Source organism: Cibotium barometz, chromosome 35 (genome assembly GCF_041138505.1).
Source record: "Cibotium barometz isolate CiBa-2024 chromosome 35, ASM4113850v1, whole genome shotgun sequence".
Taxonomy (NCBI): domain Eukaryota; kingdom Viridiplantae; phylum Streptophyta; class Polypodiopsida; order Cyatheales; family Cibotiaceae; genus Cibotium; species Cibotium barometz.
The window spans coordinates 39,424,401-39,450,623 of NC_141080.1; the positions used below are offsets into that span (position 1 = coordinate 39,424,401).

A 26,223-nucleotide genomic window follows, 5' to 3' on the forward strand; every position below is an offset into this window, starting at 1 on the left:
GGATAACATATTGGGATGATAGCTCAACACTTACACCATTGGCATAGTTGGTGAGATTATGGTTAATATAATGATAGTGTTTTACAAGTTGTGTTGTCACTAAGACTTAAGTTTATTATAGTTATGGCATTGTTATAATGCTAGCTCATATAGTCGGGTTCACACACTACAGACCGACCTCGTATGTTATCATAGAAGAGTACTTTCTCTCATCATATGTACTCTTATCTTTATGTTATGGTTATAGAGAAGAAAAAATAAAGGAGAATTTTCAAACATTCATCTCTTTTGTATACTTCTCTACTCTTGTGTGTGTTTAAAAAAAGCTTATAAGAAGCTCAACCTCGCCTTCTCCCTTACATTCTACTCATGGCATCAAAGCATTGCTTGAGATATCAAGCTTAACTAGTGCAACTATGGATGACACGCCAAGATGACAGATACACTTATGCCACCAAAATGGTTGGTAAGATTATAAATGATATGTCACCAATGGTTTATAAGGTGTGTAACATCCACTTTAGCTTATTAGAGTTATGGCATAGTTATAACGTCTACTCATATAATCGGGTTCACATTATGAACCGATCTTGTATGTTTTAGTAGGAAAGTACTTTCCTTTATAATATAAACTCTTATTTTTATGTTATGGTTGAAGGATGGAAGAAAAAATAAACCCTCCATCTCTCTCTTGCTTGTCTACTCGTGTGTGAGAAGAAATTTTGCAAGGAGCTCACCCTCTCCCTGCATTCTTATCATGGACATCCCCTTGTTAGAAGAGCCTTATTTTTTTAACAAGCAACACTAGAGAAACCAATGGATCTATTGAATAACAAGGTGAGATTGAGGTTGAGGACAATGAACGCTCTATCACCAATGGGAACTCTACAAGCAAGTGTGCCACCATTTTCCTCCAACCAACTTGAGGAAACATAACTATCTACATCTCTGCTCCAAGTATCATTGAGATTAGGACCAGAAGCCACCACGATGAACAGTCGTGAGAGCACTCAAAAGGATAAAGAAGAAAACACTACAATAAATGGGTGACCATAGCTTGTTGGGAGATCCATAATCAAGTGTTTAAAGGCCTATAGTCTAGTATATCTCCCAAGTCCCACGTAGAGATCCATAATCAAGTTTTTAAAGGCCTACAAGTCTAGTATATCTCCCAAGGCCCACGCAAGCATTGCTACCATGATTATGCTTGCAATCACTGCTCTTAAATGCGGACTACCCTTGGGATAGAAAAGGCCAAGCATAGCTACATTTAGAGCTTATAAAGAGGAAAGAGCCCAAAAAAAACCCTAAACTCATAGTCTACACAACACAAGAGCATTGAGCGCACATAAGAAATCCATAATATGGTGAAGCATGGCACACAAGCCCTGGGCATGTGGTAGCCATATGCATTGGCTTAGGATCCATTTAGCCACGTGTTTTCTCTCCTCCAAAAGTGCATTATGAAAATGGAGCGACCACAAGGAGTGGCCAAACAATCATCACATCAATGGCCCTTTTCACTTTGTGCATGTGATTCGAGGGCCTATCTCACAGGTGGTCAGACATGTGCACACCCAACCACTATGTGAACATCCTCACAAATGTGTCCATTCTATTATTAGAAGGCAATAACGCAAAAGAAGCAATCCAAGAGAATGTCTTGCTCTCATCATTGAGCATCTTCCCAATCATGTGTTGGATGAGCACATTTCCTTTCTAGTTCTTCTTAATAACAATTCACTCACAAAGTTAACAAAGAGAAACCCCCAATTTTAAACTAATTTACTCACTTAAAAACTCAACTTATAGGATTTACCTTGATGGGATAGCTCGATTGTCAGTATGGTTTTAATCCCCATGTGAAAAGTAGGTAGAATATAATAAAATAAGGAATTTACGAACTACTCTTTTGCAAGACTTCAAAAACACTAAAAATATGTATATTTTGGTTTTTGAGAGAGAAAAAAAGAGAGAGAATGAGAGAGAGAGAGAGAGAGAGAGAGAGAGAGAGAGAGAGAGAGAGAGAGAGAGAGAGAAGAAGAAGAAGAAGAAGAAGAAGAAGAAGCCCTTTTTAACATCGTAGCCGAGAGACCAAATATGATCTATCCGACGATGGTGAGATTCGAACACAAGACGTGTTGAATAACAACTCCATGAACTAACGAATCTACCACACTTGGGTGATCGGTTTTGAGAGAGAGAGAGAGAGAGAGAGAGAGAGAGAGAGAGAGAGAGAGAGAGAGAGAGAGAGAGAGAGAGAGAGAGAGAGAGAGTGTGTGTGTGTGTGTGTGTGTGTGTGTAGTTTTTCTTGGGCGAATTTGGATTGATGATAAGCTTAGTTACCGTGATGGGGGTAGAGGTAACCACATGTCTTGCGGTAGGAGTAGATGTGGTCTCCTGCGCGAAGCTCCAAGGTTTGGATCTCGTTGGAGAAGAAGCCCATCAAAGCTGGTTTTGATGTTTTCTCTTCTTGTGCTTTTGTGAGCTGTGTGAGGATGGGCGGCCTGAGTACAGGTTTTGTCTCATGTCTTAATAAATCATTTCACATACCAACCTCTGCATTTACAACGATTCCCACGTGAATTTTGAACCATTGCAAATTAATGATGTGCCGATAAACTACCATTGACTACTACTAGTCTCTCCTCCACAAATCTCTCTCTCTCTCTCATACACACACAAATCTCTCTCTCTCTCTCTCTCTCTCTCTCTCACACACACACACACACACACACACACACACACACAAAGGCCCCCTTGTCTTCCCCAATACTACTAATCTCTCCTCCACAAATCTCTTCCCCTTCCCTTCCTCCCCTTGAGCATGACACATGGCCACACTCACCTCAATGTAGGGATCCATTTTTTCTAGGATTGAACACCCCCACATTATGTGAAATGCTCCTAGTACCACCGGACGAATACAAGCACATCTATACATGGGATATGGGACCTCATTCAAGCACTCCAGTTCAATCATCCAAGCATGGTCAAGTAAGGATCTCACTCATTTAAGTATTATATGCCATGCCCATCATGTCACAACCATGTATAAGGGATGGGCTAATACTTTTCAGCTCACATCCTCTCTTTTTTTCAAGGACTTTGTGCTTGCATTCACTTTACAATCCATTTGCAAATGAGTGAATTGAAAAAGTAGAGACATCATTTTTTTAAATAAGTTGATTCATTTTTATAACCAAACACTAATAGTGTCTTTCTCCTCTTTTTCTTTTCTTGTTGTAAGATAAACATAGAACATTAAGCCATAACACTTTGCTAGTGATTAGGAGACCACACTCTGGAAAGACATACGGTTTTAGAATCTTGGATGTGTTGATTTTGATGTTTTTAACCTGTTTATATTAGGTTTGGGACATTCTATTTGCAAGTTTAGGAGACCACACTCTGCAAAAACATACGGTTTTGGAATCTTGGATGTGTTGATTTTGATGCTTTTAACTGTTTACATTAGGTCTGAGACATTTTATTTGCAGGTTTAGGGAAAACCCTAATTTTCTTGGCTATTTGCATGATTTTTTGCCCAAAGGGCTTGGATTTCGTTGCATTGAGCTAAGGGATTGCTTAGTCTTAGTGATTAGGGGTGATATCCACTTCAAAAACACTAGCTACAAGCTCCAATTGTGTGGATTAGTGTGGAAGTTATTTTCTTTTCTTGTTCATGCATTGTTTGCATTTCATAGCATTAAAGCACACAAAATCAATAAAACTAACCATTAAACATTTAATCACTTGCATAATCTCCATGAATTAGGAACATTAAACAACCCCACATACAAGTCTAAGAGACTAAGAAAAACTATAAAAAACAAGCCTAAATGGCTCTCGAGTTGGGGATGTGAGCCCACATAGTCACCTATAAAACAGATGTGGCATACAGCAAGGTGTGATGTGAGCCTAGCAAGACCTAACATGAGTCTTACCAAATGTGACTTGAGCCCACCAACTAGACATGATGTGAGCCTGATTCAAGACATGATGTGAACCTAAGTATAGGTGTACCTTATATTATACCGTGCATACCTTGAAGACTTGTAAGATCATACCTACCCATGTTTTGGAAAGATTCTCTAGTCGTAAAAAGTGTACACCAACCTCAATTTCTCTAGTCGTAAAAAATGTATACCTACACATTTTCTGGAAAGATTCTCTAGCCGCAAAAAAATGTATACCAACCTCAATTTCCAAGGAAAATTCTTGTCCTTATCAATTATTAACCATTAAGGCCCATAATTATTACCAATTTCTCAATAATTACCAATAACCCTATTATGGACATAGGTTCCCACTTACAACCTAGCTCATCAGACCCATATGAGCACCAGTAGACGTGACGTGATTTAAGCTCACCTAATCGAGGTGACCCTACTTCATGTGAAACCACGCAAGACACATTTTGATGTGACATGAGCCACTCAGACATAATGTGAATCCAGCTAAACATGACATGAGCCCACCAAGGCCACTTTATATGTTCTAGCATCGTCTTTATAAAAGATAAGTGTCCATTCGAGAACATAAGAGAAGATGGCCAAGCGCCTTATGGTAGTTCGGGCTAATGAAACCATGTTAACCTATAGAGTCGTTAACATACCCCCCTCCTAATGGTGATCACATTCTTGCATCACCCAATTTGATGGTGTTGTCAAGGTGGAAATGTGTGGATGGCCCATGATACACCATGAACTTAGCATATGACGTTAAGTGGTGTGGTTCGGGACTAATCCACAATCGGTTGCAGGGCATAGTGGGGATAAGCTTTGGGTAGTCTTGGTGATATGTAGCTTATAGAGCTGTCGTGAAAGGTATGGTATAGGAGATTTATAAGTTCATCATGCAAGGGCTCCTTCTATTTTTTGTGTCTTGGCCCTTCAAGTTCAGGCGGTTGCAAAGTGTGCCCGATGATTGGTAGAATAAGCAACATGACCACTAAGAAATGAGTTGCATGGGTAGATGGCAGCCTAGATCTTCTTGGCACTGCATGATTTTATGCCTCACTCTTACAATGTGATGCTTAGAAAGTGGTCTTGACATGGCATGACATTTTCTTATCCTAATATCTTACTTGACATCCCTTTTATTAAGGAGTCAAGATCACTAGATTTGCTCATAGAGGTAATGGAGCTAGGCGGCCTCTATGGCTCAAGGGATTCTAGCATTAAGGATACAGATAGTGTTATATCGATCATTAAGGATAGAGTTAGTGTGGATTAATGGGTGGCGGGGTGGAAGAAGAGGCCAGGGAAGGTTCCTTCTAATTTGAGGAAGGTTTAGGCGATGGGTCATACAATAGGTTAGGCTTGCACCTGCCCCCCACGGTCCACCCATCCAAAAATGTACATGGACGGCCTATCGTCGTTTTGGCAAGGCTTGATGCAGGTGCTTGAGATTGTCAAGGCCTATTCCTACTAAATGTATATCATGTGCGTATATTATTGCAGGTGTTGTGCATGGGCAAGGGCTAAAGGTGTGGAAGTGTAGAAGCAAACTCCAACACACCAATTTCTTCAATGCTTATTAGTCCCCTTTCTTCAACTCATACACATGGTTTGGGATAGGGAATTGTATGTTGATATGTAATGAGGCTGGCCGATAAGGCGATTATGAATAAGGTTGGGTTGTTTGTGTGATGAGAATGGAAGAATTGAGGACACCCATTATAGCATGTATGTCAGTAAACCACAAGTTATAGGTGGCTTTCTGAACAATGCCGAATAGATCTGGGCACTTTTTACGCCTCTTTTTGAAGTGTTGGTGGATAATTGGCCCTCTTGCCTTGAAGCATGGCAATGTTGGCAAAAAAAAGTGAAGCATTATAGAGTGGCTTCGAGGTAAAATTCTGGAATGCCAAACAATGTTGAACTTCACATGCAACTTTGCATTGAACCTCTTTGGCAGTTCTAACTCACTTAATTAACATGTTTATAGGCATGTTTTATGACTTGGAGGGAGATGTGGAGCCTAGTTGATTCTTGGGATTTTGATGGCTTCGGTTGCATTCTTGTCCCCTCTCCTCGGTTAGTTTCTCTTCCAGGTTCTCTTCTCAAGAAGAGAACCTAGGAGAGAATCAACCAGGAGATGTGCATCTCGATTGATTCTTAGGATTTTTCTAGCTTCAATTGTGTTCCCAGTGGCTCCTCTCCTCAGCTAGTTTCTCTTCCCAATTCTCTCCTCAGCTAGTTTTTCTTCCTAGTTCTGATCTCAATTAGTTTCTCTTATTGGTTCTCATCTTGGGATTTGGGTAGCTTCGGTTGGGTTTGCGGCTCCTCCCTCAGTTAGCTTCTCTTCTCGGTGGCATATTTTCCTACTCTCTCTCTCTCTCTTCCCTTCTCTTTGTTTCGCTTTGTCTCTCTTGCTCTTTCCCTATTTTTCTCTTCCCTCCTTCTGTCTCCTCTTTGCAATATAAAAATATGAATATTCCCACATGAATTTTGAACCATTGCAAACTAATGATGAGCCCACAAACTACTATTGACTACTACTGGTCTCTCCACAAATCTCTCTCTCACACATACACACACAAATCTCACACACGTACACACACACACACACAAAGGCCCCTCTATCTTCCCCTTCCCTTCCTCCCCTTGAGCATGAATTGAAGGCTTCACATGACCACACTCAGCTCAAATAGGGATCCTCCTTTTCTAGGATTGAACACCCCCACATTATATGAAATGCCCCTAGCACCACCAGACGCATACAAGCACATCTATATAGGATAAGGGACCTCATTCAAGCACTCCAATTCAATCATCAATGCATGTTCAAGTAAGGATCTCACTCATTTAAGTATTATATGCCATGCTCATCATGTCGCAACCATGTATAAGGGATGGGCTAATAATTTTCACCTCACATCCTCTCTCTCTTTTTCAAGGGCTTTATGCTTGCATTCACTATATGTAACAATACAATCCATTGCAAATGACTGAATTGAAAAAGTAGAGACATCATTTTTTAAAGAACTTGATTCGTTTTTTATAACCAAACACTAATAGCGTCTTTCTCCTCTTTTTCTTTTCTTGTTGTAAGATAAAACACAAAACATTAAGCCATAACACTTTGCTAGTGATTAGGAGACCACACTCTAGAAAGACATACGATTTTGGAATCTTGGATGTGTTTGATTTTGATGTTTTTAACATGTTTACATTAGGTTTGGAACATTCTATTTGCAACTTTAGGAGATCACACTCTCGAAAGACATACGGTTTTGGAATCTTGGATGTGTTGATTTTGAAGTTTTAAACGTGTTTACATTGGATTTGGGACATTCTATTTGCAGGTTTAGGGAAAACCCTAATTTTATTGGCTATTTGCATGATTTTTAGGCCAAAAAGCTTGGATTTCGTTGCATTGAATACCCTACTTTTCGTGGCTATTTGCATGCTATTTAGGCCCAAAAGGCTTCGATTTTGTTGCATTAAGCTAAGGGATTGCTTAGTCTTAGTGATTAGGGGTGATATCCACTTCAAAAACACTCACTACAAATCCTGTGTGTATATTATTGCAGGTGTTGTGCATGGGCAGGGGCTAAGGGTGTGGAAGTGTAGAAGCAAACCCTAACACACCGCTTTCTTCGATGCTTATTTGTTGCTACTTTCTTCAACTCGTACACATTTTTTGGGCTAGGGAATTGCATGTTGATGTGTAACGAGGCTAGCCAATAAGGCGATTGTGAATAAGGTTGGGTTGTCCATGTTGATGTGGATGTGTAACGAGGCTAGCCAATAAGGCGATTGTGAATACGATTGGGTTGTCCAGGAGAATAGAAGAATTTAGGACACCCATTATAGCATGTATGTCAGTAAACCGTGAGTTATAGGTGGCTTTCCAAACAAGGCCGAATGGATCTGGACGCTTTTTATGCCTCTTTTTAAAGTGTTGGTGGCTAATTGGCCCTCTTGCTTGAAGCATGGCAATGTTGGCAAAAAAAAGTGAAGCATTATAGAGTAGCTCGAGGGTAAAATTTTGCAATGCTAGACAATGAAGCATTATAGAGCGACTTGGGGGTAAAAAAGTAAAGCATTATAGAGCGGCTTGGGAGTAAAATTTTGGAATTCCATACAATGATGAACTTCACGTGCAGCTTTCCATTGAACCTCTTGGGCATCTCTACCCCACTTAACATGTTCATAGGCATGTTTTATGACTTGGAGGGAGATGTGGATCTTAGTTGATTCTTGGGATTTTGATGGCTTCGATTGCGTTCTCAGCCCCTCTCCTCAGTTAGCTTCTCTTCCAGGTTAGAACTTAAAAGAGAATCAACCGGAAGATGTGCAGCTCAATTGATTCTCAGGATTTTGCTAGCTTCGATTGCGTTCCCAGCAGCTCCTTTCCTCAGCTAATTTCTCTTCCCAATTCTCTTCTTGGTTAGTTTCTCTTCCTAGTTCTCTTCTCAGTTAGTTTCTCTTACCGGTTCTCGTCTTGGGATTTTGTTGGGTTCGGTTGGGTTCACGGCTCCTCTCCTCAATTAGCTTCTCTTCTCATTGAGGTATTTTCCTACACCCTCTCTCTCTCTCTCTCTCTCTCTCTCTCTCTCTCTCTCTCTCTCTCTCTCTCTCTCTCTCCCATCTCTTTTTTTTGCTTTGTCTCTCTTTCTCTTCCCTTCTTCTCTTTCTCTCCTCTTTCTAATATAAAAATATAATGAAATAAAAATATTTTTTATTTAGATTTTTTAAAGGTGCCAAATGGCACACATGGCTTGTGTTGCCACCTTTAAAAATGCACCCCTTTTTTGAGGTGCCATGTGAAACATGTGACCTGCTGCATTGCCTCGTGGTGACATAATCCCAAGTTTTTTTTTAGGTGCCACGTGGCATACTTGGCTTGTGTTGCCACATGGCAATGCAACCCTATTTTTTATTTACTTTTTCCAATATTTCTTTGTGCCATATGGCACACATGACCTGCATTGTCATGTGGTGATGAAACCCTAAATTATTATTTCACAGCTCTCCTTGGGGTTTGGCATCATGGGTAACTCTTCTTTGATGGGAACAAGGACGGATAAGGCCACTACATTTGGGCAAGGTATTGTCTCTTGCTGTTTAGTTCCCATCATAGACTCTTTTGACTTCGCTAGAGGTGATGTCAAAACATGACTCGAGGTGGAAGCCAATGCTCTCTCTTCACGCTTAAGCTTTAGGGATAATGTCTTTTGGTCTTCACTCCATCTTTGCTTTAGCTTTTGATGGCAGCGCCGCAAACGCTTGTGGTGCTAATTTTCTTGACTTTGAAACCCAAATGTAGGGGTTCCCTTCGTAGTACAAGCCTTGTGCTTTTAACAACCTGGTTAGGACCCAAAGGAATTTTGGCTGTTAAGCTCAAACTAGGGTTTGAGGCTGCCGCTCAACTTTCTTTGGCTTTGAAGTTGGGGTGTGTACCATGAGGCTTTTGGAACTCAAATGGAAGGGTTTTCGTCGTAGAAACCTTGAGCTTCTAACATCTTGACGAGGATCCAACATCTTCTTACAAGCTCTACAAATATCAATCAATGTGATGTGAGCTTTTGTGTTGTATGCTCTGCAAATATTAACTGAAGTGGTCTAAGCGGTTGTGTGAGACTCACTGCCGAGAATGCCTCGACCCATGGGATAATTCTTTCTTATTTTCACATTTATTTTCAAGGTCTGGTTACCTTTGCGTATGTAAATGTGATTGGTTTTCCAATCATGAACCAGCCTTATGTCTCTCTCATGCAAGGCCTTCCGAGGATCATGGTGCATGACCCTCTTCTGTGAAAATCCATCACCACAAATGTGTGGTAGAAGCTTAGCTTGAAGGTCTTTAATCTCTGCATCTTAAAGGACGACCAGATGTTTAGTTGTGCTCCCATCAACACACTTGACCATGACGCTTCTGCCTTGGGGAGGGGCAATAGGGCTATCTCAAGCCTCTCAACAATCCTTGGTGATTATGCTAACACGAGCACCACTATCCAAGATTGCAGAGATCGTCGCTCCTTTATAAATGACATGTAACACAACGTTTACTTAATCGCTTTCGAAATAGTGTCCCAACTTGTTCATGGGAACTTTTGGTTGTCCTTTTGTTGTATGGAAGAAGGAGAGCGCTCAATGTAGCACAACTGATTCTCCTTCTCTTGAGGTGTGGGCTCTTCATTTCCCATTCATCCAGTCAAATAAGTCCCTCCAAAGTTGAGAATTTCCTTATAAAATAGAACTTATTAGGACTCGAACTTCTAAGGATAAGAAGATTGTGAGATCTATTGTCCCTCGTGGGATATTCATGCTCACTTAGCTTGTACTCACTTGAAGGTGTGCTTAAACCTACTAATGTGTAGGAAATGTGCATTGATCATTCCCTAGGAGGTGGCACCTCAGATGGGGTCTAAATAAAGTTAGTCACCTATCACATCAAAGAAAACATTGTGGTGATTGATGATCCACGGAAGGCCAACTTTCACCTCCCATTGAGTCCTTCACTACATCTAGCAACATCGAAGCTGGTCGAATTGGTTCCAAAGGAAAAGGCACTAGAACTAGCTCTTTTTGTGGCCTCTTAAGAATGGTTACAGTTTCGGTCAAGACCTGTGGCAGACCCTAAGGTTCCCTCATTGTTCTATTATTGGCTACGAGATGGGATCAGGGATGATTGGCTCAAGCAAGGTCAATGGTTCATACTCGATCACTTGGTCTAGTACTGGCTCTAGTTCACCATGCATCTTCCTTACAAGCTCTTGGGCTTGTTTCATTTTCTCTTTTTCTAACATGGGGTTGGGGTATTCCTTGAGTTTCTTTGGAAGGTTTTCATAGTCAATGGGTTTCTTCTCTTTGGGAAGAGCTAGCTTGAAAGGGAGATGGCTAGCCATCTCTGCGAGAGGGAGGTAGCTTCAGAGCTATCGTCCGAACCACTTTCAATGGTCACGACGTCGTTACCCTTGACAATTAATTGTGCGTTGTGTTTCTACATACTCTTCAACGTCTTCTTCTTCTTCTCGACCTCTCATTCTAGTTCGTTAGCCTTTTAAGGGACTCATGCAACCTTTGGGGCTTACATCTTTGGCTCCAAGGATGATGGCTTTCAAGGTCGAAGCTAGAGCTTTGGACTTCTTTCTTGCCTTGGATGTTTCCCTGGCAACTGCCCTCAACTTAGTTTGGAGCCTCTGATAGCATTCAGAGAGGCTGTATGAATAAGTCATCCTCGTAAGGCTTGTCAACGTGGCTAATACTCTTGCCACTGGGAAACAATCCTTGAAGGCATGTTCGAAAGCATAGTTGTAGCATCCAGCTCCACATGGAATGACATTGGGATTTGGCACTGGATTCAAGGATAGAGTTGGGACACTAGGAACAATGGTTCTATGAGGACACTCAGCAACACGATGTGGGCCCTTATAATGGAAAACATTGCATCACCTACGTGTCGCATTGCCCTTATAATGGAAAACATTGCATCACCTGCGTGTCGCATTGTTGAGGTCTCTCGCTCTAAAAATTATGATGTAGTGTTTTTTTATTTTTATTAATGGTTTAGTATACTTCTAATCTATCAATTCCAACAATGCATGAACAAAAATTTACAATCCCACTCTAATTCAACCTATAGAGCTCAATGCTAATGTCTTCGGAGTGGATTCTGCTCCTAATCACAATTGCTAAGTTTATTCTTAAATCAAAGCAATGAAATCTAAGCCTCTTGGATACCAATTTCATGAAAATCCTCAAAAAACCAAAGTTTTGCCTTACCAATAGTTGAAAATTGAATGCCCTACAAAATAAACTCCAAATCAAAATCACACAATAAACAAACACATCCAATGCTCCAAAATCATGTGTGTAGCCTCCTAGTCAACACTAGCCGCACCATGGACAAGGGTGACGAAAAAGCATAGCTACACCACTAAGCCTGTAAGATGTTTTGGTCTCCTTGAAAGTTGTAACCCATTTGAAACCTCTCATTATTGGCAGCCATGGAAGCCACTATGGTGTCTCTAGTTATCTCTTTTTTGTGTAAGCTTCACAAAAGTTGAAGGATCTCACCACAAATCGTATGTAAATATCTATTTTTTCTTGAGTTGATCTCTTTCTAAAAATTTACAATCGAGCTTCCACAGCTTCAAGCACACACACACGCACACATATATTAGAGAGAGAAAGAGACTACATACATAGAAATGCTGGGTATAAATACCCATCAATTTTGTATATTTCAGAAATTCTAGCAACATTGGTGTCTTGCCTTTATTCACATGACTGGCATGATATTCTAACAATCCACTTGTAAGAAACCAGGTACAGAGCCATTAGGGACATAAATAGTCAATAGCCAGCACTTGTTTAAGGTTTTGGGTTTAGCGCTCTCCAGGAATCTGCAAGAGCAGGGTAAGACCTTATTGGGGTTGCACATTTGAATGTACTATGCCACAAAAGAAGTATGACATCTTGACACTCCTGCAGGAGGTCACTAGACTCCTCAAGGCTATGTTGTATACAAGTCAGTGTTGAAAGGTTTATATTTATACACAAATTTTACAAATATGACGCTTTCAAGAAGCTTGTCCACAAGTCTGTTGAGGTATGTATAAGAATTTTCAAACCCCACCATTACGTCCAGCTACCCCTTGCCAATGTGTAGTGGAAGCATCTTCTGCTGATCTTTCTTGGGCAGGCTGGAAGTGTGTATCTATCTCCATACTTTAATTGAACCATCTCTGCAGCTGGAAATGAGGAGTCGCTGGTTGGTTTGGGCAGAAGCTAAGGACAGCACAGAGTCTCGATGACAGCCCACCGTGTCTGTTGCAGCTGCAGCTAAACACCGTTTAGTAGTGGCAACTTTGCTCCCTTGATGCCGAATGCAGATTTCCTGACAGCACACCAAAAATACAACTTGAAAGAACTGTGAATTTATTTAATTGTCCCGCTGCACTCTAAATTTTGTACAGTGGTGTAAATAGTTACCCTGAACATACAAAAAATCAATTGCACAATACTTACAACAGAAACAACTACATGCCACATGTCCTAACCTACGCTACTTGTCAGACTTCTCCCTCGCCACATCCTAATCCTTTACCCAGGCCATTGTGGTTCTCGTGGGCGCTGGCAATGAGCACAAAACTGTTGTTGTGTGGTTTCAGCAGCAAATTGCACACCAAACCATATCTCTTCGTGGAAGTAAGTGTGGGTGTCCAGCTTGAGGAACTAGTTGGGCTGGCCTTGGGGTTGGTTTCCCTTGGGGCTGGCCCTGCCACTGCTAGCCTAACCGGTTGAGCAGATTTTCTGCCGTCCATGCTCATCCTTGCTAGGACTCTTGTTGGTGTCGGTTGGGCTGCCTTTAGCCACAAAAGGCTTTGGATGATGTGTCCCCTATCTCTTGGTTCGGGTGGAAGACATCTAGATCCCTCTCTTAAAGATTATCTACTAGGTCTACTGCCTCACGGCAACACTCATCAAAGGTGTAGTGTCTAGACCTGTAGAGATGGTCATGAAGCCTCTTACTCTTAGATCGATCGTGAATCGATCAATGAGTGATAAGTCATCTAGCCTTTCTCGGGGACTGCATCTCATGAAGAGATACTTGGTTCTAGCAATGTAGTCCCACATTATCTCTCCTTGCTCTTGCTTGAGGTTATAGATTTGTGTGATGGGGCTCCATCTGGCTCCACCGGGTGAGAATCCCACGATAGAGGTGCGTCTCCAAACCTCATAGCTAGCCTTTTCAAGCGGGTTTAGTACTCTAAATCACTAGCCTACTTTGCCTTAAAGAAAGTCCTAATGAACAAATCTTGGTGGGATCATCAATCTTGTCCATGGCTTTGGAAACTTGAAAGAACTTCTCTAGGAGTTGAATGGAAGCTCCACTTCCATCAAATTTGGTCACCATCCTTGAGATGTGAATTGGTTTTGATTTGCCCAATTCTAAGGCTCTAGGTGCTATGTTTGTTGCAACCCCCCTTCCCATTTCAAAAGCCATCCTAAGCATATCTTCTGCATATTCACGTGGCGGAGGAACATAAGGGAAAGGTTACGCAAAACCCTCTGTTTCAAGGTTTGGATTTTCATGCCCCATGGGGTTGGTGTTGGTTCACACAAACCTAGTGTTAGGGTTTGGGAGGCAATGGAAGCTCTCAAAAACACAGAAGAAGAAAAAAGATTGAGAGGGAGAGAGGGAGAAGTACTTGCACGTATATTCACACAATAATATGTTAAGTGACAAGTACAAGTGATAATAATAAACCTAGTCTAGGTGTACTTTCACACCAAATGTCCGGGAAAAAACCTGTAGGACAAAAGTGCCCCTAGAGTTGGTGCATGTTCACATGCAACACTACATATAAGCATATGTCCTCAAATCCCTCTTGTAGTAGTAATGTGAACCTATACAAGGCTGCAGATCACTCTTTGTGAGTAGGCCTAAAGCTTTGCGGAAAGCTTCAAGCTTCTCTCGAGCCAATGCTTTGGTAAACAGATCTGCAATGTTATCCTATGTAGAGCAGTAGGTTAAAGTGATCTGGCCATAGCACTCTAGCTATCAGTGAGGATGGTAGTGGGTGTTTACTGACACTTACGAAGATCTGTAAAAAGTAACATCCGCAGCCATACACACTCTACGTAGCAGTGAAGGCTACCCTGTACTCAGCCTCATAGGTAGATGTGGCAACACTGGGTTGTTTCTTGGACAACCAAGTTATCCATGAGTTGCCAAGAAAAAAACAGTTCCTATTGGTTGATTAATGGGTGTCAGTCTCCATCTCAAACTAAATCACTATAAGCATAGACCACCACCACCCCCCCCCCCCGGCGCGCGCACGCGCACGGTGGGATATCCTGCTATGAAGAGGGGCCAAGAGTTTACTCTCCTCCTGTAAAGTACGGGCCAACCAACAAGGCATTGTTCTAGCCTCTTCCAAGGTGTCCCCTCTTCATGAACTGCTTCCTGTAACTTGGTTGAACACAATGCTAATCAATACACTTAAATACACCAAGATTTAATGAACAACATGCTCAATACAAAAAGTAATTTGCTGAATTGACAAGAGACGCACAATGAGCCAGAACGGCCGGCCCCTCCCTCAAATAAGATATATTGATCTTGGGAGAATCAAGCACATAGTGTCATGGGCATTTCTCACCAGATTTCCATACCAATGCATATGAATATAGTATTGCAAACAATGTGGTTGTCGGTGTAGACTTGCAACTCACACTACCCTCTCAAGTGCCCATGTTCTCTACCATCTGTTCTCTATTGTTCCACCAACACATGGTAGCAACAATCTACAAGAGAGCATGTAGGACAAGAGAACACTACACAAGGTATGTGAACATGGATTCTTGCTTCTCCCTCCTGCTACTTGCTTCCATATATAAGCTTACTAATTGCAAGTAGAGTCGATGACACCGGAAATCTTCGCCCTAGGTGTCAGGTAGAGAGGACAAGTGATTTGTGGTGCAAGCTAGGATGGACACATGGCTGGTTGCTCCCTTTGTACAAAGGGGATAAGGTCTAGGTGGTGGGCATTGAGTTTTGTCCCACTCGGGACATCAGTGTGTGCGAAGTTCGAACACACGACTGGTCATAATTTATAAGTGAATTTTAGTCACCCAAAACTTGAAGTGTGTACATACTCACTTATAATTAATACTAATTCCTAATGCTACGTTTTGATCAATACTTACCACCTGTCACATGCCACATAACCATGTTAGCATACACTTTCACACACACGATTCACGAGCAGGTGTCCTCTTACCTGGAACTACACATTGGTCAAGCAAGCATGAAAACAACATGTAAATTCAATTGCAAGCAAGCAGGCATGAAAACAACATGCAAATTCAATTGCAAGCAAGCACATAAAGATGCTATGCAAGGCAGCATTGGTATGGACAATCTCCATTCATGAGACTATACCAAAATAGATGTGCTCCAAGCAAGTACACAAGATACCAGACCCAAGGGAACACCAATCCTCCAAGCATTTTCAAACATGTACACACAAGGCACAAGTCCCAATGGAAAGCCAAGTCCACAGTATCGCATGAGTGGCATCAATCCTTGACATATGCAACTGCCATGGATGCCAATCCAATGTACATACATAATGAGAAAGCACAGGTCGACCAATTGGGTGGTCAAATGGTGACACTTCCTCTATGTCATGATCTACAATGGACACACCTACATATTGTTCCATTAGGCATTTCTAATAGTGGATGTGCTGAATTTTCAACAAGAACAACATCTCTACTTTCAGAAATCCTTTGACTGCGTGGATTGTAGAGACATTATCCCTTGCTACCACTGTTGTAGCCCACAAATATGCATTCAACTCCCTTGTCATCTAGATTGTGTAACTTGCGGCGGTGCCCGGGGGACCAGGGCCTTTGACACACTTGTTGATACCATCAATGCATATCAAAAAACTTAAACATGGCCACAACCTTAACACATATCTATCATCACTTTGCATAAAACATAAAAGCTGGACAAACCAGAATTTCCATCGGAGTCGGGTCAAAAAAAGCAACTCTCCTAAATTTTAGGAGTGTGGTCCTTTGTATTTTCCAAATATTTAGACATCCTGGAGTCCACCATACCCCTTTCATACTGGGAAATGTCCAGGCTGGTGACAGCTTGCCTCTTAGCTGTGGAGGGACATGAGCATATGCAAGGCAATCCTCTGTCATACCAGGCCTCAAATGGAGTACTGGTCTTTAAAGCTTTGGTAGAGCCCCTGTTCAAAACATGTGTTGCTGCACACATAATAGCCTCCATCCAAAACTTTTGACCATACATGTCACCGAAGCATCAAAATACAGGTTGTTGATATGCAAAAACACAACCTATATCCGCCCCCAAAAAGGAAAGGTGGTGTGGCATTGATGACGTGGTGATGGTGACATGGCACTGACACGTGGCAAGAAAGCAACACAAGGTCACCTTACAAGCTTGGAATGATGCGACTAGCTTTTGGAAAGCAAAAGATTAAAAGCTTTTTAATAACTAAAAAGAGAAGAGCTTTTATTATTAAAAAGATGCTTTTTGGCCTATATGTGAGTTTTAAAGCGCTTTTCTCAAGTGCTTTTGGGCAAGAACTATAAATTCAGCTATTCTGTCATGTGCAAGTATTGCCATGAACATTGTCTGGAGCTAATCCTGAAGAGGCAACCAGAAAAACAGATTAAGAACCAGGAAGTTTTGAGCATGAGGTGCACATTGGCAAGGGTTGGACTTGCTCTGTCGGCTGCATGACAGGGTGCTGTCGGCTACAGACAGGGGCTGTCCGTTGTACCAGAGGGCAAGGTGGCTACAAGCGCATCATTACATGGGATTTATGACCAGTCCGCCAGCACTCCAAGGGGTGCAAGAGCCTATATAAAGGCACATATGCTCATTGTGTAGACTCATTCACTCCCCCTTTGGGTGTGGGTCTAGACTAGGATTAGAGTAGGGTATTTCACTACCTTTTCAAGGCAGCCTATGGCTATAGATCTAGAGTACCTTTTTGTACCATATGAATATACTGAATTTCCAGCTCTCTCTCTCTCTCTCTACTCTCCCTTCTGTCTGCGTTTTTGCATCAACATGTTCTAAGTGGTGTTTAGGGCTGAAAGAAGACTCTCAAAGCTTTCGCGTGTTACATTGGTATCAGAGCATCAGGTTCAGCAAGGCTAAACGTTGTTTCAGTCCCATATGATGGTGTACAGGTCCAAGGTACAAGAAAGTGCACGGGTACGAAGCCCAAGGCAAGGAACACAAGATCGAAAGAGCTCCCAGGTGAAGGCTTTCAGCTGTTAGGGTTAGGGTTTGGAGGTGCTGCAAATACAAACGTGGGGAAGCAGAGAGAGAACACGACTCTTGTTGTGTATTCAGTTTTATAATGTGAAGTACAATAGCCACATAATAAAGTGACCTAAAAGATGTGTTCACATGTCGAGCCATAAAATGTGCCGCAGAAGTAAAAAGTGCCCCAGTAATCTACTGATGATCACTAGCACTCCTTTGGGTGCATACACAGCATAAAACCCAACAAACCCCCCTGGAGTCATATGTGATCATTGTACATCATCCACCAAAAGGAAACAAATTCAAAGCAGTGCGGAATGCTTCGAATTTCGGACGTGGTAATGCCTTGGTGAAGATGTCTGCCACATTCTGATCTGTAAGACAATAGATCAGACTGATATCACCTGCCTGGAGTCTCTCCCGAACAAAATGATAGTGAATCTCAATGTGTTTCGTGCGAGCATGAAACACAAGATTCCTGGCCACAGCAATGACACTCTGACTATCAGTATAGATAGGTGTAGGCTCCTCCACTGAAATATCCATATCAGTCATGAGACGACGCAGCCAAACACTCAACAGTAGTAGTGTAGACTGCTCTGTACTCTGCCTCACAAGACGAAGTGGCCACTGTGGTCTGTTTCTTGCTTAGCCAAGAAATGCATGAAGAGCCAAGAAAGAAACAATTTCCACTAGTGGAATGTCTGGTATCAAAATCACCAGCCCAATCTGAATCACTGTAAGCGTATAACTGCATGTCACCCTCCTCAGGATAAAGCAATCCAAGAGACAAGGTACCCTGCAAATATCGGAATACACGCTTCACAACTTGCCAATGTGACAACTGCGGGCTGTGCATGAATCTGCTCAACTGAGAGACTGCATGAATATCTGGCCGTGTAGTACACAAGTAAATAAGGCACCCAACAGCCTGAGCATATGTAGTGGCATCAAAGGAAATACTGTCATCTTGTAGTGACAGTTTCATCCCAGGCTCCATAGGAGTGCTAATAGGCTTGCAATCCTGAAATTTAAACTTCTCCATAAGTTTAGCAACATACCGAGATTGCAACAACCCAATGCCTCTGTTATCCTGCACAAACTGTATGCCCAAATAGTAGTGTACGAGCCCCAAACTAGACATGTCAAATGTCTGTTGTTGCAGTATCTCTTTAAAAGCTACAATTTTGTCATCATTAGATTCCATGAGCAAGAGATCATCTACATGATTTGCTGGCTGTCCTGTATCCTCATGAGTTGGATCACCAACTGTGGAATGAAACTCCATAGGTAGTAGACCTTCAAACACATCATTTTCAGCCTGATTTGCATCATAACCAGCCATGGATATTTCTGATTTTTCATCAAAAATCACATCCCGACTAGTGAATATCTTCTTGGATAGTGGGTCATATAACCGGTAGCCCTTGCTCTCACGGCTATACCCAACAAAAATGCATTTTGTGGCTTTATCATCCAACTTCCTCCTCAACTCTTTGGGTATATGTGCATATGCAAGACACCCAAAGATACGAAAATGTGATACCGAAGGCTTGCGGCCATGCCAAGCCTCAAAAGGAGTAATGGAAACCAATGCCTTTGTGGGACATCGATTCAAAATATGACAAGCACACATGACAGCTTCCACCCAAAAAATATGTGGTAGCCTCTTTGCCTTTAGCATACATCTGGCCATCTCCATGAGTGACCGATTCTTCCTTTCTGCAACCCCATTCTGCTGTGGAGTATAAGGAGTAGTATACTGATGTTTTATACCTCTACTCTCAAGAAAGGAATTCAACATGTGTGACATATATTCCCCCCCTCGGTCAGAATGGAGAGTCTTAACCTTGCATCCTGACTCTGTTTCAGCAAGTGCTACAAAGGCCAAAAATGCATCATATACCTGTGATTTCTGTGTCAAAGGATAGACCCAGCATATACAAGAGAAGTCATCAATAAATGTAGCAAAATAGAAGCAACCACCTAATGACTTCGTCTGCATGGGACCACAAAGATCACTGTGTATTAGCTGCAACTTTGCAGTTGCTCGTAGAGCATGATCACGTGGGAAGGAAAACCTATGCATTTTTCCCAAAATACATCCTTCACAAATGTGATCTGGAGGCTTCTCCATGAGAGGTAGGTCTGTAAACATGTTATGTCGCTGCATAAGCATAAGACTACCAAAATTTACCCATGCGAGCATGCCATAACTCCGCATCAACCATAGCTGGAGTAAGAGTGAATGCATTATAAGCAGACTGATCCACTGGCTGAAATGCATCCAACTGATAGAGTCCATGACATAATGTACCAGTAAGCATCAAGGTCAAAGCATTAGCTTTGTCTCTAACCATGCATTTATCATCATCAAAGTGGACTTGCATACCACAATGTGCCAAAGAAGAAATGGACAACAAATTCTTCTTTATCCTTGGTACATATAAGGCATCTGTGAGGCGAAGAATAGAGCCATCAATGGCTGTGAGCTGAATCTCCCCAATGCCACGAACTGGATATGAAGCATTGTTGGCACACTGAACAGTTTTGCCAACAGGGGCAGGGCCTACATGACAAAACAAATCCCTGCGAGATGTGATATGCTTTGAAGCACCACTATCAAAATACCAAGTACATGCATGCTCTGTCATACTGAGTGCCTGTGAAGACCAAGAGGCATCATAGCTGCATGTATAGAAACAGTAATCCCTGTCCTCAACAAAAGAAGCAGTCTCTGGAGGAGCTTTAGAGGCATCATTTACAGACATCCCAGATTCTTTTGCCTTCTCTTTGGCAATCCTCTTTCTACACTCTGTGATGTAGTGACCTGGCTTCTTACAATAATGGCATTTGCCCTTCTTCTTGGGCTGTCCATCACCTTTCTTGGTATCCTGAGATGAACCACCATCACCTGAATTCTGATTTGAACTCTTTGGCTGAGATTTGCCTTTCCCCTTTTGACCTGTAGTAAATGCTTGTTCAGCACTTGTGTTCATATTCATATTCTTCCTCATTTGCTCTTCTTGTAGTAAGAGAGCAACAAGTTCCTGATACTTGAGGGGTTCAACAGCATTCCTCATGCTGAGGTTCAAAGAGGTATGAAAAGCCAAGTAAGATCCTGGCAAAGAGTGCAAGATGGTGGACACAAGCTGTGTCTCAGGAATAATCTCATCCACATTGATGAGTTGCTCTCTCAAATCTTGCAGCTTGTTTAAGTGGCTAGACATATGATCTCCTTCATTCATTTTCTGATTTTCCAGCTCTCTTTTCAAAAACGAGATCCGAGCCTCATTACGAGCAGCATACATCTGCTCCAAAGTCACCCATGCATTCTGTGAAGAGCCAGCTGAACGAATATGAGGTATAATAGACCTCAGTACTGACAATGCAATGAGTGACAAAGCTTGTGCATCTCTGGCATCCCATGTCTTCTGAGCATTTGTCCTTTGAACAGGCAATGGCTGACCTGGAGCCTGTACCTGTTGTCCTCGTCCACGAGCACCCCCTTGGGGAGGAGTCTCTGGAGCCAATGGACCTGGGCGTGGTTCATCACCACTAACAAAATCCCAAAGAACTTTTGCCACGAGCACATTTTTCAGCATAAAACTCCACAAGGAGTAGTTCGTGCCGTCCAATTTGTCTTCCTTAGACAAATACGTGAATACATCACTCTGCTGTTGATTTGCCATTATGCCAATGCACAATGTTGTACCTGTGTATCAAAAAACCCAATAGCAAGAACCCTGAAAGCAACTGTACTCCACTGAATACAGTTTACCCAAATATGCCTGCACTCTCAATCCTCTGAATGTGCAACACAATGCACCAGTGAACTGAGTAGAGCAGCAAAAATGGCTTACACAGTGCCAAAATGCCCAAAAATTGCCCAAAGTTACTGCACCCAAAACCTTGCAAGAAACCTGTAGAGTTTTCTTCGCAAGAAAGTCTGCCTGTATCTGCCTGAAGATTTTCACAGAGAAAATAAAAATGCCCAAAATTCAAAGTATGTAATGCCTACCACTACTGTGCTGAGCAGTAGTACAGTCGACTGTACTGTGCAGGTACAGATGACTGTACGGAGCAGACTGCAAGTACGATGACTGTACGGCGGATGTATACTGCTGCAGTCTTGCTACTGTACGGAGCACTGTACAGAGCAGTGTGAACAGGTATACAGCAGGTTCACGTCGTAGGTAGCTGCAGGTACTCGTAGCAAGTACAGTACGGAAACAGTCGACTAGTGCTATCCGGAGCTGGGCGAGCAGGTACACGGCAGCTGCAGTCGTGGTACTGTACGGAGCACATTACGGAGCAGAGCGAGCAGGTACATGTTCAGTCGACTGTATGTAGTACAGTACGGAAGCAGGTACAGTACGGTGCTGAAGGCGGCGCTGGCTGTACGGAAGCACCTGTCTTGCTGCGCAGAGGTGGAACAGTACGGGCAGGCAGAGTTGTACGGCGAAGGACAGTAGTTGTCAGCGAATTCGTACGGATAGCTGACGGCAAGGGTGTACCGGCAGTGCAGTACGGAAGGTGGTGATGAACAGTACGGGCAAGGCAAGGCAGGCCAACCTGGTAGCTCTGATACCAAATGAAGGCTTTCAGCTGTTAGGGTTAGGGTTTGGAGGTGCTGCAAATACAAACGTGGGAACATAGTTGTCACGGTACGAAAATACGATACCGTACGGTACGATACCGTACGGGAATATTCGGTACGATATGAAATTTTGGGATACGGTACGATAAAATACGGTTTTTTAAATTAAAGAACACCAACAAACATAGACATTTTCAATTTGGAAGGGTAGAGTCTAGAGAAGTTGTTTCAAACCAAAATATCATTAAAAACAACTAAACAAGTTTGAAGTGACAAACAAAAGTACATAAGTATAGAGGTGCGATGCGATCATGCGCGCTAGGCGCGAGTACAAAAAGAGAGGCTAGAGCCAAGGCCCAAGGAGAGACTAGACAAAGGCATCACTATCAGAGCTCTCGCTGAAATCATCCTCATGAGAAGAGGACACATCAGTGGCCTCGCCGAAGTCGCCATCGCTAAGAAGGTTGCCCTCATCATCGAACTCGGGCTCTCTAAGCTCATGTGAGAAGCCAAAGGGAGCATCCTCATCTGCAAGAGCGAGTGTGGAGCTACCCGATCCACGCCGCACATAGGTATGCACTATGTCCCTGGGAGCACCACGAACCGTGCATCCACGGCTTCCTACTTGCACTCCTCTGCCACTACCTCCACGCCCACGACGAGTGCGAGTAGGTCGTCGATCAAATGACTCGAGCTCTCGATAGATCTCTGCATAGATCCTCTCCTCCTCCTCATCCTGCACTTTGTTTACACTCTGAAGAGTGTCCCCTGTGAGCTTGAATGCATCCACATTCACCTACATTGTACAATGATCAAGTGACAAGCAATGTATTAGAATTTGGTTCCAAATTCCAATAAACATTGAAGTTTGAAATTTGAATGCTTATAACTTATAACTTATAAGTTGTAACTTATACCTGTCTCGCTGATTCCATCTTTTGCATTGCGCGCAGCATGCGCAAGTTAGCGCGGCAATACACTAGCCGCTCTAACTGTTGCGTGCTCAAGCGATTACGTAACTTCGTGTGTACAAGTGAGTAGGAACTCCAGTTCCTCTCACATGCACCCGAAGAGCAATCCTGAGCTAGGATTCTCAAAGCCACCTTTTGGAGGCTTGAGAGCGCATACCCAAATGTCTCCCACCAAAAGAGGGGCTTCACAAGGGATTCCCTCTTCCAACAGGTAGTAGATGCAAACGCGGCTCCTCCCCTTTGGTCATTGTAGCTTATGAGCTCCTCAAGGAACTTCCCATGGCGATCCTCCGGCAATGCTTTGGGCAAGTAAGCATCTCGGGCTTCAAGTAGCTCCACGTTGGTGAAGAGGGCGGGTGATTTGTAAGCCGGATGCAATAAAGCGGCAAGACCATGGATAGGTCTTCGCATCCACTTCCATCTCTTCTCCACAATGGCCAACATACCATCGCGCTTCTCCTCGTCGATGGAAGGAGAAACGCGTAACTCTGCTATGGCCTCTCCCATGAAGTGAACAAGAAGGCCCATGGTGGCTCCCTCCATGTCGGTCATCCGCAATACCCTATAGAAGGGCGTGACCGCAATGACAATAATGCGGACCGACTGCCAAAACTCCTCCTTTAGGCAAAGCCGTTGCATGGCTTCGGCCTCCGCCGATTCTCGCTCATCCCACTCATTCCACATTGTGGAGACCACTGTTTGGCGAAGGGAGGATTTCACATCGTGGAGGCGCTCCAAGACGAGCCACATGTAGGCGAAGCGTGTAGATGAAGGCTTCTTCAATTCCAACTTGCTATGTTCGCGGAACATGGCAAGCACCTTCACCTTTGTGGTGAAGAAGGTAACAATAGAGATAGCTTCGGTCATTACTTCCTTCATCCACACTAACTTGCCCATATCCTCCATGAGCAAGTCAATGCAATGGGAGGAGGCACAAGGCGTCCATACTATGGAGGGATAGTCCTTCTCGAGCAACTTCCCCATCCGACGGCAATTTGAAGCGTTGTCGGTGATGACTTGCACCACGTTCTTCGATCCAACCTACATGTCACAATGCACATGAATGGATGCAATGAGCGTATGCCGTATGAGACTTGAGTCATGACTCATGATATAGCCACATATGATCATATGATTCATATCACATATTGATATACCAAAGCCTAAACTTTAAAGACTTTAGTGCAATTTGAAAGTTGAAACTTACCTCCATGATGGCTTGCTTGATATGGCGATATATGAATGCACCCGATGTTTTCCTCCCCGCCTTTCCGGAATCCACGCCCCGCACAAAGTATGTGCCAAGAGGGCAAGAGACAAGTATATTGATGATGCCTCTCTTCTTCCGGTCACTCCATCCGTCGGAGAGGATGCTACACCCATACTTGGACCATGCCGCCCGCACCGGATTGAGAGATCTATCGATTCTTTCCCTCTCGTCCACAAGCCTCTTCGTGCGCATGTCATGATAGGAGACGCCGGTCCATCCTTCACATGGGCCCACATTTGCAATGGCTTTCACCATTGACTTCCATTGATCTACCTTGAGCACATGGAATGAGAGATTGCACTCAATAATGGTGCGTGCAATCTCTATATCCGCTAGCCGTTGCCGTTCTCGGAGATGTGATAGAGAAGAAGAGAACCCCCCGGTAGCTTGGGCTAGAGTGGCTTGCCTCATGGGAGACTCAAGCCTTTGTCTCTTTGAGGAGGCGGAGGCGGAGGTGGCACCAATGGAGGTGGCACCGATGGAGGCGGCGGGGGAGGATGTATCACAAGGCGGGGAAATGACCTCATCATCCGCCCTTGAGCTTCTACCACTATCATAGTGAGCACCCAATCCACCCTTGATCTTGTTGAAGATCTCATCGGATATAGCAAGGGGGACTTCCTTGCATGGCGCAACTTGCCCCCCCACCTTTCCAACATGTTGGAGAAGCCTAGTAACTCCACTTGTGTATTGTTTGCCACAATACTTACAAGTCCACCTATATGACTTGGACTTTCCATCGGCTTTCTCTACATGGATAGCATGCACATTGAAGGCTTCATTCTTCTCCCTTGTCATTGTAATAGAGAGAGAGAAATTAGAAGATTCAAGAGATGGATAGGCTTGAGAGAGAGAGAGAGAGAGAGAGAGAGAGAGAGAGAGAGGCTTGAGAAAATGAGAGTGAGGCTTGAGTCTTGACTCTTGAGAGAGAGAGAGCCTAAAGGCTTGAGAGAGAGAGAGAGAGGCTTGAGAGAGGGCCTATGGGGGAGAGAGTGGCTTGAAAGTTGAGAGTTGAGAGAGAGAGAGAGAGAGAGAGGGGGGGGCTTGATGGTCACTTGAGCAAGACTCAAGAGAGGGGGGGGCTTGATGGCTTGAGTAATGAGCATTGAGAGGCTAGAGCTTTGAGAGAGGCTTAGGGGGTGGGCATTTTATAAGGCTATGTAGCATGGGCCATGGCCAATGGGCACATGGGCCACAAAGCATGCCCAAAACGGCCAGCAAACGGCTACAAAACGGCCACGAAAATGCGCAGTCGGCGGCGGCGCAACGGACAGAAACGGCCACGAAAATGCGCAGTCGGCGGCGGCGCAACGGCTAAAAATGGGCAAATCTGGCATATCGTACCGTACGATATCGTACGGTATCGTACCGTACGAATCGTACGTACGAATTGATTCGTACGCGTTTCGTACGCGTACGAGAAACAACCCTGCGTGGGAAAGCAGAGAGAGAACACGACTCTTGTTGTGTATTCAGTTTTATAATGTGAAGTACAATAGCCACATAATAAAGTGACCTAAAAGATGTGTTCACATGTCCGGCCATAAAATGTGCCGGATGGACCAAAACACTTATAAACTGTTTATAAGTGAAACTAAGCT

The 26,223-nt window shown here is 43.2% G+C and overlaps 3 protein-coding genes across 4 annotated transcripts in view; all 3 read right to left on the bottom strand.

Annotated features, from left to right (window-relative positions):
- Positions 1 to 12,157: 12,157 nt before the first annotated feature.
- Positions 12,158 to 26,223, bottom strand: part of VPS15 (protein kinase family protein / WD-40 repeat family protein) — a 148,074-nt gene continuing 134,008 nt past the window's right edge. For both annotated transcript variants that reach the window (XM_086774872.1, XM_086774871.1), the window contains exon 13: positions 12,158 to 12,855. In XM_086774872.1, coding sequence (XP_086630998.1) covers positions 12,676 to 12,855 — 180 coding nt within the window. In that variant the 3' untranslated portion in view covers positions 12,158 to 12,675. The remainder of the gene's footprint in view (positions 12,856 to 26,223) is intronic.
- Positions 23,145 to 24,393, bottom strand: LOC147618432 (uncharacterized; the record flags this gene model as incomplete). The annotated part of the gene is made up of 1 exon (XM_086775049.1): positions 23,145 to 24,393. A coding segment is annotated over one exon (1,101 nt), but the record flags the coding sequence as incomplete, so codon positions are not given.
- LOC147618433 (uncharacterized) lies at positions 24,386 to 25,503 on the bottom strand. The gene has a single exon (XM_086774874.1). It carries the CDS (start codon positions 25,418 to 25,420, stop codon positions 24,494 to 24,496), a length of 927 nt encoding a protein of 308 aa, XP_086631000.1. The 5' UTR covers positions 25,421 to 25,503; the 3' UTR covers positions 24,386 to 24,493.

Bases quoted from the DNA above. Each gene is read 5' to 3' on its own strand.
- LOC147618433 (XM_086774874.1), bottom strand. From the start codon at position 25,420: ATGACAAGGGAGAAGAATGAAGCCTTCAATGTGCATGCTATCCATGTA.